The sequence below is a fragment of the Mus caroli genome, chromosome 17, assembly GCF_900094665.2.
Source record: "Mus caroli chromosome 17, CAROLI_EIJ_v1.1, whole genome shotgun sequence".
Taxonomy (NCBI): domain Eukaryota; kingdom Metazoa; phylum Chordata; class Mammalia; order Rodentia; family Muridae; genus Mus; species Mus caroli.
The window spans coordinates 8,020,762-8,037,269 of record NC_034586.1 but is presented as its reverse complement, the minus strand read 5'-3'; the positions used below and the strand labels follow the sequence as shown (position 1 = coordinate 8,037,269).

At 45.8% G+C, this 16,508-nt stretch overlaps 1 protein-coding gene across 6 annotated transcripts in view; it reads left to right on the top strand.

Moving 5' to 3' along the window:
- Pde10a (phosphodiesterase 10A) overlaps positions 1 to 16,508 on the top strand; it is a 446,975-nt gene that overhangs the window by 308,908 nt on the left and 121,559 nt on the right. Inside the window, exons 1-2 of one of the 6 annotated variants that reach the window (XM_021186163.2) lie at positions 3,457 to 3,475; positions 3,568 to 3,749. The exons of 4 other annotated variants lie outside the window; for them this stretch is intronic. In XM_021186163.2, the coding sequence (XP_021041822.1) occupies positions 3,734 to 3,749 (16 nt within the window). In that variant the 5' untranslated portion in view covers positions 3,457 to 3,475; positions 3,568 to 3,733. One more of the 6 variants, XM_021186162.2, reaches the window with a different exon arrangement.

Genomic DNA, 16,508 nt, shown 5'->3' with positions numbered 1-16,508 from the left:
TTGAATATGCTGCTTTCTCTGCATGTTGGGTCTTGGTTTTGTGTTGGGCACCAGTGGGTGGGTGACTGCTTCTGGTGCAAACTCTGGGACTCCCCAGGCTCTAAGCGAAGGGCTGCATCTGAACAGCGCGAGAGGAACTTGGGGTGTCTTAGGAAGAACGAAGTGTCTCGAAGACTCCCATGGTCTGGAATATTTCTCTGTCGTTCAGATGCACTCGCTAGTCATTTCCTGTTTTCCCTAGAATGCCTCCAGCTGCCGTGGGGGTGTTGGGGGTGTCATTGTGCTACTAACCATTGCCCCTCATGTTGTAACCACTTCCTGCTTTATACTGCATGGGTCACAACCTCCCTGACCCTTGACTATGGTGCAGAGCTAAATAACACCAGGAACTGTGGTGGGCTGTAGTCCATACCTATAGCCCTGGAGTTCTCATGTAGACTCTTCACTAAGCACTGTTAGTCTGAGAAGCCTATTGGTTGGCCCCAGACACATCTGGAAGGGGGTCAGGTCATTGGCAGTTACCATAGCATACTTTAAGGCAATTATTTTATCCCTTTTAAAAATGAAATTTGTTTTGACTTCTTCTCTACCCCCTTTTAGATTCAACCTGAGTTCTCTTCCTATTCTGGAGTAAACAAAGGCACACAAAGAATAATGAGATGGAGGCTGGTGTCACAGAACAGCTCTATCTGAAGTGAGCCTGATTCTTTTTAAAGATAGGATTCAGAACTTTGATCAAGCATGTGCTTGTCTGAGGAAAAAGAATGCTAAACTACCCCTCTTTGCAGGTTTCATGAATCTCCACTCATGACTAGGCCATTTCCAGACCTTGGCAAGGTCTAAGTGTGGGGCCTTGACACTTACTTTGCTGGCAGAACCATCTCTGCCCCTCCCTCTCTGTCTCACGGAGAATGGAACCATGCACTTGTGAGGATGCTCACAGAGCCTTCATTTCTCCATTAGAATTAAAACCTCCCCCTGGAGGGATCAAAACACTTTAGCCACATAGGCAAATAGGCTAATTCTCTAGGCCACCTCCTATAGGCTGGGACCTGCATCCCAAAATGCTCTATTGAGAAAGGGATTGCTCTATGAAGTGGGGATGTGTGGGTGGGTCATGAGAGTGGGTGACATTTAGAAGTGGGAACAGGACAGGCAGGGATATCATGTTGGGTCAGGAAGACTTGGCTCCTAACTCTGTTTCAGGTTACCACAGCCCACGTTTCCACGTTTGTTCTTCCTGTCACCGTCAAAGGCTGAGGAGGGTGCTGCAGACCATGTGGGAATGACAAGAGTAATAGACAGCAGCACAGGGCTGGGAAATGGCTCGGTTGGCAAAGTGCCCAGACACTCAAGCCTGAGGATCAGAACTGGGATTCCCAGCACCCACGAAAAAGCTGGGTGCGGCAGGGACATGCTTGTAATCCTAGCACTGGCGCGAAGGGGAAAGGGAGAGGCAGGGAGATCCTAGAACACACTGTTTAGCCAATCTATTACCCAGTTCAGTTAGAGACCCAGTCCCAAAAAATAAGGTGAAAAGCAAGAGGACATCTGATGTTGACTTCTGGCCTCTTCATGGATTTTAGCAGACAGGGACAGACACACAGATGTACACACACAGACTCAGACACACACAGAGAGACATATACACACAGACACACAGACATTCACACACAGAAACAGACAGACAGACACTGACAGACACAGATATCTCCCCATGCTCTGCACATAATGGCCCCTGTGTGTGTGTGTGTGTGTGTGCGCGCGCGCGCGCGCACGCGTGTCTGTCTATCTATTTATTTTGTTGTTATTGTTGCTGCTTGTTTTGTTTTGAGACAGCGTTTCTTTGTGTAGCCCACTCTGTCCTAGAACTTTCTTTATAGACCAGGTTGACCCTGAAATCAGAGATCCACCTGCCTCTGCCTCTCGAGTGCTGGCATTAAAAGTGTGTGCCATCACATCTCTGGCTTGTGTGTCTGTTTTTACAATAGAGAGTTTTTTTCCCTATTGCTTGCTGTTATGCTGTGTATAGTCATTGCAGGCAGGACAAAGTCAGGTGAATGCAATTACTTAGATCAGGTCATTTTGTTATGTTCTTTCTGGCCACTCTGAGAGGTGGTGGTGTAATATAAACCCACATATGGCATCTCACTGAGTAGGCAGCGCACCTAGGAGCAAATAGATAAAGATACCCGGAAAGGAAAAAGCTCCTGCCCGTAAACTTAAGAACCAAGAAGCCAACTTCTAGCAGGTATGTGGCACAGAAATGGCGTCCTCAGGGGAAAAATGAAAATACCTGTGTCAGAAAGACAGGGCAGGTGGGTCTTAAGAAGCCTGCCAATTCCATTTCTTTCCTCTCTTCCCTTCCCCCCCCCCATTTAACTGTTTGTTTGTTTGTTTGGGTTGGGTGCAGCGTGGGGACTGGGTCTTTTGATGCAGCCCAGGGAGATCTTGAACTCTTAACTCCTCCAGCCTCAGCCTCCTGAGTTGGCTATGAGCAGAGAGACAGAGTAGGGACAAGATTGGCCAGTGTCTGTTGTGTGTTGGTTTCTGAGACCGTCCTGTAGCCAGTGTCTGTTGTGTGTTGGTTTCTGAGACCGTCCTGTAGCCAGTGTCTGTTNGTCCTGTAGCCAGTGTCTGTTGTGTGTTGGTTTCTGAGACCGTCCTGTAGCCAGTGTCTGTTGTGTGTTGGTGTCTGAGACCGTCCTGTAGCCAGTACCTGTTGTGTGTTGGTTTCTGAGACTGTCCTGTAGAGCTCATGTTGCCACTGAGATCCCTAGAAGTCTGAAACCAGCTTTGAACTCCCGATCCTTCCTCAGCTTCCCAAGTGCTACAATTACAGATGTGTTTTCTACACCCCATGCAAAATACCAACTTCTGATTATATTTGATAGGACCATGCCTGAATGTATTGAAAGGTATATGAAAGGTAGCTGAGTAAGCCCTACTGTGGAGAGGTAAGGTCTGGGCTGAATGCAGAGGTCTCAAGGGCCACGTAGAACACACATCCTGCTAGTGAAGAGTCTGATGGGGAATGAATGCCAATCTGGGAAATCAGTGGACGGCAGTGAGGAACGGGCATAGTGCCTCAAAAGGTACTTTCTCATCTTCTCGTCAGACTGTTCTAGTCCAACCCCCAAACCTCACCTCACAGTGAAGCCATTCACTACAGCATCACAGACAGCCTCTTTTTAGAACTGCATGCCTGAGGGAGGGCTACCCTGTCCCCACTGAGCCGTTAGCCTCTTGGAAAGGCTGCAGACCATCTTGGCAATGACTCCCCATATCTGTAGTGCTGAAAACCCAATGTGTCCTCCTCGGGCTCCCTGAAAGAGTGAAGGTGACTGGTGACAAGGTGTTAGAGTCTCCCTCGAGGCCTTTTGGGCTGGGGAGGGACGTGTGGGGTGTGGTGAGGTGAAGATTCCAGGGTCAGCTGTGATGTCAGCAGCGTGGAGGGCACAAGCTGGGACCTGAGGTGAGCAGTTGGAGTCTGTTGGAGGGCGGTTGGTCAACCTGACCGGAGGGAGCTGAGCTGGAAGACCCCACTGATGGTGTGCTGCCTTTCAGTCCAGGAATAAAGAAAGGAAGGATTCTGAGGATTTGGGCAAAGCTACATTCCTGGAGAAGTCTGTATACTGATGCCAAACCCAAGAGCTGAGCTGCTGATGAGGTCCAGGGAGCAGCCCACGCGCCCTGAGCTGTTGGCTAGCAAGGCCTTCCTGCTCCATGTGGCATGGAAAAATTATATGGTGAGAAAGCTGCTCATTCACAGCATCATAGAAATGTGTGTTTGGTAAGCGCACGCTGTGCCTGTCTCAAGACGGACTCTCTAAGCGGCTGTCCCACGATACCAGCTGGTAGGCTGTGGGATCTCGCCCTGTATGGGTTAGTGATGGAAACAGTAATAGCTGTAGGGTTCTTTGTCGCCCTCATTAATCTAAGAGGTCAGGAGGTAACAAAAGTGAAGCCCCAAACTGATTGCGCTGAAACTTGTCAGACAGGAGTTTAGAAAGAGGCAGTGCTGAAGGAGAGAAGAGAGGCCTGTGGATGCACTCTGTGTTTTGCATCAGAGAAAGCACCATCCCAGGGTCCAGTGCTTGAGTTGCCCAGAATAAGGACTGTACATAAAGCACATAAAGATCTGTTTGCCTTTTAAGGCAGGGGCTTGTGCTTCACAGTGCTTCCTTGTAACTGCTTTCTCTGGTTTCCCTTTGCAGCGGGACAACACTGGCCATCCTGCAAGTGAGACGGATGGCTTAAAATCCACTCGGGTTGTTTGCCCCCTTTCAGGGTGCTCACGGTTTGCCCCCTGAGCTCCTGAGAGAGGAGCAGAATGACGCCGATGAGCTAGAGTAGTGTGCATGGATCAAGACTGAGGTGAGCCGGCAAGTTCTGATGGAGGCTCTGTCTGGCTTGTGAGGGGAGGAGAGAAGAGTCTGAAAGGGAGGAGGAAGCAGAAGGAAAAACCCATCTTCAGAGACCGGAAGGTATCCTCTAAGCAGTAGAGATGATGGAGTGACCCAAAGGGAGCCACAGGCAAGCTCACCAGTTTCCTTTTCTCCAAGTTGGCTCTGCCACCACGTTTCCAGCCGCGATCAAATGCAGGCGGACTCCTGCACCAGGGTGTAATAGTTAGGAGTTTACTAATTTTCCCAACATGTTTGAAAACTGATGGAAAGGAGGCGATTTTTTTAAAGGTGGAGCTGTTGACTCTACCCAGCATATGCGCTTGATTGAGTCAGAAGGGATCAATCCACGGGACCACTTCCTGAGCATTTGTCAGGCTCCAAGTAGTGTCTTAAAAAGTTTTCTATGCGTTAACTGTATTTTACAGCAGCAGTTCCCAACCTTCCAAATGCTGTGACACCCCCCCCCCCACCATGAAATTGTGCTGGTGTTATGTATGAATAGCTATGTGAATGTCTTATACGCAGGATATTGTTAAAGGACCCCAAAGGGGTTGTGACCCATACGTTACAAACTAATTCCATGGTGCTTTTCAGCATCTGTTTCAAAACTTAGAACTTGAAGATGCACCCACGGCAAGAGGGGCATCCAGTAGGTACTCAGTGTTAATGCCCAGAGCATAAAGGAAGGGAGGGGCTGCCCAAACTTGGAAAATTCTAGACACGATTTATTATCTATACTTGCTTCTGATTTTCTTTGATTCAGAAGAAATTTAGACAGTGAACTGCTAGCACGTTGCATCTAGGTATCATTTGTGGTATCATTTGCGTCTTGATGCTTTTTCTCTCGCCGATCTGGAAATAATGAGAGCAGATGTGAATAACAAGTCAGAAACAAATTATTACCATCCTCAAATATAATTCATTGTATAATTGATTGTATAATTGATAAAGCTTATATTGGCATCTTAAGATCAAACCAGCAAGCTCTTTTTCTCAGCAAAGGACAAGAAAGAAATAGAATAGGTTGTTAGACACGCCTGTTGAGTGGCAGCTATTCCATGGGACTGCCTGTGCTTGCTCGGCTTGTATGTGACCGCTACCTTACTGTGGCATGTAGACTGCATACAGCCAGCCTGTTGCCTTTTCTTTTCTGCAAAAATAGCTTCCAGGTCTTTTCTTCTGTTGGCTTCTGTTTGCATTCTATCATAGCTGATTGGACTTAAGGCCCCATGAAGGATCCGGTCTAAAACCATATGGAGACCTACCATCATCCTGACTTTGTCTTTTCTGTTTTGGTTTAGTTTGGTATCATGTCTGTGGTTATTGAGTTATAGAGAAATGTGTAACGTAGCAGTCACTCTTTAGGGTGGGTTTACTTCTGTATTGTGCCATGTTTCCTGATTCTCTGGTGCCACATTTCAGTTGAGGGAGCCCTTTAGGTTAACAAATGCATTCATGTCACAGCTAATCAGCTGTGGTCACCTAAATGGAGAAAATGCCCTTGTGACTAAGATCTGAGTTCTAAGTGGGGAAATATTTGTTTACAAGTACAGCCATTGTTGAATTTGGTTTACACTCATGTATGTAATTTAGGAATTGAGGTAACTTTGTGACTAACTCAGCATTTAAGAATGGATTTATGCTTTGTATAACTCTGTATTGGAAGGAACTAGCTGTTAAGAAAAATGTCATCATGGGGTATGCTTTCCTAATTCATGACCTGTTACAGCACCCGTGTGTGTGTGTGTGTGTGTGTGTGTGTGTGTGTGTGTGTGCGTGAGCATACATGTGCAGTATGTTATGTTTTAGTTTGAGCAGAAGATTATTTTTTGGTGCTGATTGTCTGATAAGCATGGTTTTAGGAATGGGAACAAAGCAGTGAGCATATATATGCATGTATATTATATATGTATATTTCATACACATATATTTACATATATATAGTCTAACTTCCTTGATATTTGTAAGGGAAAGAGGGAAATATAGAAATAATCAGTAAGATATACAGATGATATACTAGACTCATGGTAAGGATATAGAATATAGTTATAATTTTAATTATTTCAAAAGGCTCAAATAGAATGGTGAAGTCTGAGCTGAGATTCAGTTCAGGCGAGGCATGCAGGAGGTCGAGGAGGCAGGTCCTATGGAGGGAGAAGCAGAGAGCACAAACTTGTACCAGTGAGCATGGCTGTAATATTTAGGGGCTCCAGGAGAAGTCATACTGGCGAGAGGTGACTCTAGGGACTCTGTTTTCACTCTGTCAAGACAGGGAGGCATGCGAGGGTTTTGAGAAGTAACTTCATGACTTACTAAGATTGTACCATCCACTGAACTGTAGTAGAAGGGTAAGAACAGGAAGCCGACAAGTCGGAGGCTGGCAACCGGCAAGGACAGATGGTGACTTGGGTTCCAGCAGAAGCCGTGGGCCACTGAGATGGGGTGGGTGGGGGTGGGGGGTTGTAGATACATTTAAAGGCACAGTAAACCAGACTTTCTGATGGGCATGCCTTTAGAAAAACATGCCTATGGAGGCTCATACAACCCCAAGATCAGGCTTTGGAGGGAAATGAGGTGTAGAACTTGGGACAGTACTATGATATAAACACATGTGAGTTCTTTCAAATCCACATGTGCAACCACAATCTCCAAAGTCACAGGCACAAAAATGTGGGCTCTTTGTGAGGTGAAGGTCATGAAGATGCCTCTCTCATGAGTGGAACTGATACCCTGGACAGAGGCCCCAGAGAGGCTGCCATCCTTTTCTACCAGGCAAGGATGCAGGAATAGCATTCTGCCAGGAACAGGTGTGATGGTCCTTGGATTGAGCTTGGATTTCTAAGCTTCCAGAACTGTCAACAGCCATTTCATTTGACTATGAAACTACCCAGCTATGAAGGCTTTCGTCCTAGCAGACTAATCTGATTAAGACAGACATGTTAATTAGAGCCATTGAGCAGGCCTTCGGCTATCCTATGATATAGGTCTGGGTGTTAAAAGTTGATTACAGTGAGCCCTGGCTTCCTTCTGATGTCATAACAGAGCATGAGGAAACATTTCCTGTGATTGATTTTGTTCATCGAAATGACTACAAGAATAATACAATGGTAACAGGCTTTTAGATTTATTCTACAGGCATATCTCTGTTAAGGATGTGGAAAGCCATCTATATAATTGATCTTTAGCCATCTGTCTGGTCATCTTGACCATCAGCTTGATGGAATTTAGAATAGAAGGAAATCTCTGGTCATACTGAGGAAGTATCTAACTTATGTTAAGTGAGGTGGGAAAAACACACCCTAACTGTGGGTAGTGCCTTTCCACAGTCTGGGGTTCAAAACTGAAGAGAAAGGAGAAAGCAAGCTGAGCAAAAGCGTTCCTTGCTCGATGCTTCCTGGCTCTGGATGCAATGGGATCCTCTGCCAGGTCTTCCCTTTGTGGTGCACAGTATCACTATCAGGGAAAGAAGCCCTTCACTTCTTAAGTCACCTTTGTCTGGTATTTTGACGCTACAATGAGAAAAGTCACTCATAGAGAAAGTGGGTGCCAACAAGTAGAGGTGAACATGTTCTTTGGAACTGACTTTTGGGAGGGAGGTGAAAGAGTTTGGAGCTATGGGATAGAGATGCTTTTGAATACTGAGCAGAACTTGGTGGGCCATTCTAGTAGGAGTTTGGAAGGATCAGGAGGCTGAGGGAAATGTAGACTCTAGTGAAGGGCTGAGCTATGAGCCTTCAAAGGAAAGCAAAGATGCTATTGGGATCTGGGATTGAGGCATTCAGATTATACTCTGGCTCCATTGCAGTCACGAGAATTTGTATTAGGATGAATTTAAAGGTAGCAGAGGAAGGGGTTTGGCAGAGCAGATTCAAGGCAGAAGCTTGGCTACACTCACGACTCGCTCACCCCAGGGCTATAGCATGAGATAGCAAATTGTAGAACCAAGGGGCAAGACACAGTGCTCAGCCTTTAAGGAGGTAATCAGAGTTTAAGGGGCAACCCAGTGGTGGCTGGGGTCACCGGGTTATGCTGGCTTTAGAACCGAGTGCTAGCTTTGCCCATCTCCTGAGGCCAGTCTTTGAGACAGCCATTCAGCATCTCTGCATAGCGAATAACAAGCAACAACTCCAGGGTCCTGATCATCTTCCCACGGCAGGCTCACCTCCGCCACCCCGTCAGTGCTCATCTCTTTCAAGTCATGTGGGAGAATGTGGCTCAGCTCTAAAGATTGCTGCGCTATCACATAATGTCATTTCTATTTTGGGTGATGCTAAATTTGCTTACTAGGTTGAGACGGTGTTTGCCATATGCCTCCGTGGTAAAGGTAAAGGTATTTTTTTTTCTTTTCTTTTCTGTGAGGAGGAATCCATGGACTGATATTCGGAGACCCTGAGAATACTGTATTTCACAACATGTGACACTCCGTGGGGTTACCATTCACTCTTTGCCTGAGTTGTATCCATGGCTCCTGCTTAAGTTTATAGCAGCCTCCCAAGTTTGTGCTCCTTCTCATGTTAGAGGCTTTACTTTGAGATCCCTAGCCTTCTGAGGGCATTTTCAATTATGTCACAGGCAATGGTTTTGTGTATAACAAAACCGTCTTGTCTCTTTGTACTTCCAGATGGATATTTTATCTCTTCAGAATGAAGATAAATTACAGACATTTAAATTGAGATGGTGTGTGTGTGTGGGGGGGCATCAGTTTTGTAGATTTTAGTTTCTTTTTATAAACAGCATAAAACCCATTAAAGACAAGGCTGGGGCAGGGGTGGGGGTGGGGCAGATAACATTCTAAATGTGAATCAGGCTACGGTATATCACCAGCTACTTAAAGCTGTTTATTTTAGATGTCCTGTGATGAGTTGTTTGAGCTGTTCATTTTGTGAGTCCCAAGGGTGAGGTGAACTTGACACCGCCTTTTGGCCAACACTGCAGGGCAGGGCAGGGCCGGATGAGTAACGCTAGCGGCAGTTCAAGTCTCTGGCGACCATTCTGTACAGCTGTGTTGCTTGTTATTGGGAAACCTGGGCTTTAGATGTCAGAGAACAGCTGGGTCAGAGAGGTTTACAGCAGGGCTGGTTGCACAGAGAAAAGCCAGCCACAGACACCCACCGCCACGCCCACCACCACGCCCACCACCACACCCACTTTGTTCCCAGTACAAACTGCAGCCTCCACATTTGAGGTTCTTCCTTGAAGGGGAAACAAAGACACTTTGAAAACTCTGTGGAGGGAAAGGTTGGGCATCTGTTTGGCTGGATTTGGGGCTGCAGAAGAAAAGCCCTCTGTGCTGGTCACCGGGGCTTAGGTACAGGAAGGCTAGGTGTGAGTGTCTGCCACCCGACTAGTGTTGTACGAAGAATTAGATATGGTCCTGTGACTTCAAGTGCTCCAGGCCACCCTGTGCTCCCCGTCTCCCACTTCAGAATGCCCTTGTGCTTATTTACCTTTGTGGCCCAGAGGAGTAAGGCCGAGAAAGATATCTGGGAAAGCAACCCAGTCTCGTTTTCTGGTTTATTTTGATTTGAATATTTTGAGGGGAAATAGTTATAAAAAGCCCGTGTCACCCTCACAGCTGCAGTGGCCTCAGGTGTACGTATTAAGATAGAGAAAAAGGAAGTTGTGTTCTTGCAATGGGCACACACGATCACACAGAAGGTGCTGAGGGAAAAGGCAAAGGCTGTGTCCCTCCTGTTTGCTTTGACTGTGTACCATGGTTCAGTTTGATTCATTAAGCATCTCTCTCCCTGTGGCTACCCTGACGTTGGAAAGCAAATGCTTGGGTTTGAGTTTCTTTCCCCTTCAGCTTTCTCCTCCATATAATGGAGGCAGTAATTTTTATAGGATTTTTTTTGGGGGGGGCAAATAAATGAGCTGATACTGTTAGCCAGTAGAATGTCCCTGTACATAAGTACCCCTTGCCTCTGCATTCTTTATCTGAACCCCTTCTAGACACTGTGAACACCTTAAATACATTCCCCAGTAATTAAAGATCATACTTTAAGCTCCATTGTACAGAACTGAAAACCCAAATTCTTTAAGCATAGTCAAAATAATCTATTGTTCTTTATAATCTGTAGTTTGAAGTGAAAACCGAAACAAGATAGGATAGGTCTATTGAGAGTTAGCATCTTACATTTCCAAGCATGTGTTACATGGTGGGCTCTTTAAACGTACACTTGGAGCCCGTGTTTTAACCATACCAGTGTTTTCCTTTTGGTGCTCATGATCGGCCTTGTTTCACAGGCTCCCTTCCTTCCCTTTGTTTTCTAGTTAACCTACAGTTCATACCACATTGCAGAGGTTCTGGAGCTGAGACATTCTGAAAATGTCCCTTCCTCCCCTTCCTTACTACCACCTTCCCCCTCATCTTTCCATCTTTCTGTCTATGGTGCTGGGTACTTAGCCCCAGGTTTTGCACAGGCTAGACAGATTCCCCACCACGGAGCATCCATATGTCCTCAGTTTCCTTACTTTTGCCATCCACCTTTGAATTAATAAAACACCTTCTCAAAAGTATAGCCACACAATTAAAAATTAAAAATATTTTTATATACATGAGTGTTTTGTCTGCACGCAGTCCGGTATACCACATGTTTGCCTACTGCCCATGGGGGATGGAAGAGGGCACAGGGAACTGGAGTTGTGGGCAGTTGTGAGCCTCCAAGTGAGTGCTGGGAATAGAACCTGGGTCCTCTAGAAGAGCTAGCAGTGCTCTTAACCAGCTACTTCTCCAGCCCCAACCAGCACCCTTTTAACCTAAAATGGTAGAACCATAAAGGAGTGAGTGGGCAAAGGAATATCTAATATTGTCCTAGCATGTGCTGTTGTCCTAGCATGTGCTGGCTGTGTATGTGAGGTTCCACACAAGCACAGCGAGCATCCGAGGCTGGATTGATGAGAAATTCACTGTCATTTCATGTTGTCTGGGAAGCAGAGTGGGCTTCTGTATAGAGACATATTCAGATGGTACATCTGTGCCTTCATATTTGAAGAAGTCTGTATTGTTTGGGCTTCAACAGTTTGGAGAGAAGTGCCCAAGTGCGCTGGCATGCGTGGTCAGATTGGCAACCTGTTTGAGTCTGTTAGTGTTGCAGTCACGGGAAGGAACGTGATCCCCAGAGGATTGGCTGGACAGGAGGACTTTCTGTTTTTTTTCCAAGGCCTTGAAGAGCTGCATTTTCATGAATGTCTGCTTGAAGCCTTTGCTGAACAATCCCTTTGCTTTTGGACCACGCTGCAGCCTCCACAGATGATCTCCTTGAGCAGTCGCAGAGACTGTGGCGTAGGCGGGACATTCATGGAAATGTTCTGTTAGCAAGCGGCAGGCAGAGCGAGCACTCCCAGCTCCTAGCTCTGCTCCCACACCATGTCTCCTCTATGACACATGAGGCTCTCAGACTGGTGCATTTCATGAGCTAATCAAGTAATGTTTTCCTTGTGATAGCGAAACAGCGTTTACCTTCCACCAAAGAATATTAAATATAACCACTTAATTTCTAGAAGGTAGCTTGATAACCCCACGTGTACCCGGAGAGGTGTCCACTTCTCTAAGAGGACACCTCTTTAAGTAGAATGTCCTTAGATTTTATGCAGAACTCATTGCTGTGAGCTGTACAGCTCTCATGCTGCAGGAGACTGCTTTTCTGCTTGCTGCAGCCTGGCCCACTGCCGACTCAGAACAACGTCAGTTCATCTGGAGAAGGGCTTTTCAGAGAGCGTCATGTGCGCTCAGGTAAACCTCAGAGCCTGGGAGGCAGCTGTTACGCTTTGAGCATCAGATGGTGCCGTCTGCACTCGGTACTTTCCCTCTGTGCTGTGCCAGGCTCTCAGGAGGTATCGTGTTGGGAAAAAGTGTTCGTTGGAGTCTGTTTGTACTGTTGAGCTGTTGAATTGCTGAGTTGCTGAAGTGAATATTGGGGGATATTTAAGAGCCTCTGTGATTTTTATATCTTACATGGAACAGTGGCTGAGAACATCAGCATATGGCCTCAATTTCCTGAAGACAAAAATTGAGAAAAGCTATGGTTTTAGTCGAAAAGTTGGAGACTTGATTTCTATTCATGAAAAGAACACACGCGCGCGCGCGCGCGCACACACACACACACACACAGCCTTTTCCTACACTAACAAATGACAGAACGTAGCCATGTATGATTAACTACAGCTTGCTGTACTCATGTTTGGAATGTGGCTGTAGACAATGGAGCCAGAACTGACTTCATTTCCGGAGAAATAGTTTCTCTAATGGAAAGTACTAGAGAGAACATTTCCCTCTGTCAGATATAAGAAAGGATGTTTAAAAGCTAAAGACTCAGAGTTAAGCACATGTCCACTTTAAGAACAGTATCCACTTACTGTACTTATGTATAGAGGACACACTTCTAGTGGATAAGAAAGTTATAAAGGTCTGTGCTCCCATCGCAATACAAACCATGCCCGCCTCTGCTGAGCTTCCAAGATCAGAGGAAACAGGTCAAATTCGAGGCATAATGAAACCTAATCCTGCATATTCTAAGTCATAAATTAAAAGCCCACGGTGGTTAAAAATACGTTAGTCAGCAGTTTAGAGGTGTGTGTGTGTGACAACAAGAATCCAAGTTACGGGTTTTGTAATAAATCTTGTCTTCCATCAGTAAATCTTGGCTGTAGCTCCCGGAGCTCAGTGCAGTCTGATGGGCATCAGGGACATCTCTGAACTCATACTGTTTCAGCAACGCATTCCCTTTGCAGAGACCTTTAACACCTCGCACAACCTCTGTAGTCTGAAGCTTGTATTTCAAAAGGCCAAAAATTAATTGCCCTTTCCTGGGAGATGTGAACATGACCTCATGTAGTTTTCTAACAGTGCCTTGTACCTTAGTTCTCCCATGCCAGTCAGGCGAGTAGGAAACTGGCTGTTTCACAGAGGACATTTAGAGAGACCCTGTGAATGCTCAGGACACCTGTTGATGGATTCGCAGTCGGCTTCCTGAGGTCATCTGACATCACCCTAACGTGGTTCTGTGCAGAGGAGGGGCCATTAAATATGGCACTCTGCAGACTCAGTGACACAAGACAGACCTAACTTTGTTCAGTCTAACTCTCCACTGGGCATTTCAGCAGTGTGTTAATGCTATTTGTGGAACTCATAAGGCACGGAGCAGTTTGTAGATACTAAGTCCCTCCTATTTCAGTGGCAGTCTATGTAACTAATTCCACCTGCCCCCTTGCCACGGGCATGTCCTTTCTCTCTCACACACTAGCCTGGAGTCACTCAGGTAGCCCCAGGAATCCTGCAGCTAGCCCCTGATGGCTGGGAGTGGATCTGTGAAGCCTGATGTTTCTTTCTAATGTTACATGATAAAATACGTGATGGGTAAATAGTCTGTCTTGTTACTGTTGGTAAAAGGAGGAGATGAACTAAATGAGGACTTCCTTTATCCATTCAAGGGATAAATATTAAAAATGTATAGTGATATGAATATATTATATATGTATGTATCATATATATGTATATGCATATATATGATACATACATGTATAATATATTCATATACACACAGGTATACATATATATGCATATACATATTCATATACATGCACATATATGCACATAAACACATACATATATATTGCCATATAAGACCTGAGGAAAATAACATATTTCCATAAACCCAGACCAGAATAAATCACCATTTGACATGACACGGGTTGAGGCTGAGAAATCTGAGGTTTGGATAATTTCAGTCAGTTTTTGTGTCTTGTAGCCTTCTGGAATTTTTCTGGTTGCTTTCTTCCTACAAACACGTTGGAAAGGGTCGTGCTCTCCCCACCCCCATCCTCCCTCCATCCTTCACGCATTCATTTATCCCTCGTAATTATATACTGGATGGATGTCTACTCCATTCTGCGTGGCGGTATGACCAGAAGAGGACACAGCCTTGGTCCCCCGGATGCTGGCACTCTGATACCTTTCTTCTCCTCGCCTCCCTCACTTCCCCAGTTCCACTGTTTGAGGATAGCTCTCCCTGCTCGGCTCCTGTTAGTGGTGTTGTTCCATCTCGAAGAACCTGAACAGGCTCATGCAATGTGTAAGAAGACCTTGGTTCTCAAAGGGCTGATGTCTCAAATTTTGGTTGCACGTTAATTATCTGTGCAAAAATTTTAAGGTAATGCGACTGCTTTAGTTGGTAACTTTTAGTTACTGAAGTAAAATCCTTGCGACAATCAACTTAAAAGAGGAAGGCTTTCTTTTGGCTTACGGTTTGCAGAGGGCTCAGTCACCCTTATTCCATCTGGGCTATAGCAAGGCAGTAGTACTTCAGGTGTGTGGCAGAGGACCTGTCAACCTCACAGCTGGACAAAGATTAGGCTCCCCCAGTTCTCTTTCATGGCATATATGCCCTCCTATGACATTAATGCTACTACTGAGCTTCACCATTAAAGGCTCCACCAGTTGGCAACATCTCCAAGATGGGGCCATTGGAAGGTGGGCCATGTTCAAATACCACAGTTCCTGAGTGGTTCTTCTTCTTAGATTGGCATGCTTTGTGGGCAAACACAGAGCTCTACAAGAAAACTGCACATGCCAAATCCACACCTGTGTTAATGAGAGGAATACGGGCTTACTCAACTGTTATGTAGGGAGAGCTACACAGAGTGGATCCGAAGAAATAGAGAAAGCAAGATCTTACTTTTCTTTTGGTTTTTGTTTGTTTGTTTGTTTGTTTTTTTTCAAGACAGGGTTTCTCTGTATAGCCCTGGCTGTCCTGGAACTCACTTTGTAAACCAGGCTGGCCTCGAACTCAGAAATCCTCCTGCCTCTGCCTCCCAAGATCTTACCATTTTTATTTTTTACTATTTGGACAAAGAGCAGTACACCTGTGAAGGAAAGGGGCTGGACAGACAGATGCCTGGCTCGGGCAGGTGTGTATTTGCACGTGACAAGCAATAGGAGTCACCCCAGTGAAGGTTTGCTGGTTTTCTGCCTCCAGGAGAACACTTTTCCTCAACGAATGGCGGCTGCCTTTCCTGGTGTGGTGCAGCTTATAAGAGTTGATGTGCCAAAAGCATTATTCCTAGGTGGTACAAACTCCAATCCTTCCTTCGTCAATTTTGCAAAGCACCTTCACAGCTGTTTTGGTGTTTGAATAATCAAGGACACCAGGCTGGTCAAGTTCCCACGTCAAGCCAGCCATCAGAGCTCACCACCTGTCAATCAGCCGTCCACACACATCTCTGCAGCCCACACCCAGTCTCTAAATAAAGACAGCAGGAAGGCCATGCTTTCACAGGCTCCTACAACCCAGAATATTATTGCTGGCCCTTTCCTTGAAAGAGGGTCCAGAGGCTCCTGACATAGGCCTTTTCTCTGAGCACTGTGTACTTTGAATTCTGTGATATAAAGCTGAATATTAATAGTCTCACACCATGTGGTGAGGAGGGAAGACAACAAGGAAATATGTATTTAGGTCCTTTGATTCCTGTCCACAGCAGAATGCGAAATGCTCACAGCAATTACAGTGACCACTGCTACTTTTACACTGCTGGTAATTAGAGCTACTTTCTCTCACTGTCTGTTGCAAATTCAAATTCCACCAAGCCCAGCAGGTGGTCTTGGCTCTTTGCCTGTGGAGCTATCTAACCCTTTTATAAGGCCTAAGGCAGTGATTTTCAATTCTTCCTAATGTCAGGTACATCACACTTCCTCATGTTATGGTGACCCCCTCCAATCATAAAATTATCTCACTGCTGCTCCATATCTGTAATTTTGCCACTGTTATGAGCTCTAATGTAAGTATTAGGTTTTGTGATGCTCGGGGGCTGAGAATATCTGGCCTGAGGCATTAGCAGTCCTGCTGGGCTGTTAATTATCAGTTTCCTAGGGACTTCAGTTTCAGGGTATGGCAGCACCAGGTGATGTCCTGAGGTTTCTGCCTTCCAGGTCTTTCTCTCCAATGTTTTTTGTGTAGATAACGCACAGGTGTCTGGCTTCTTCATTATGATAAAGACTAACCCAAAGTTACAGGTAGCCTTTATTCACTTACAAGAACAGGACAAGCAAGAGACAGATAATGGTGCAGACGCTGCAGTTGTCCCTGTTCCCCCCCCCCCCCC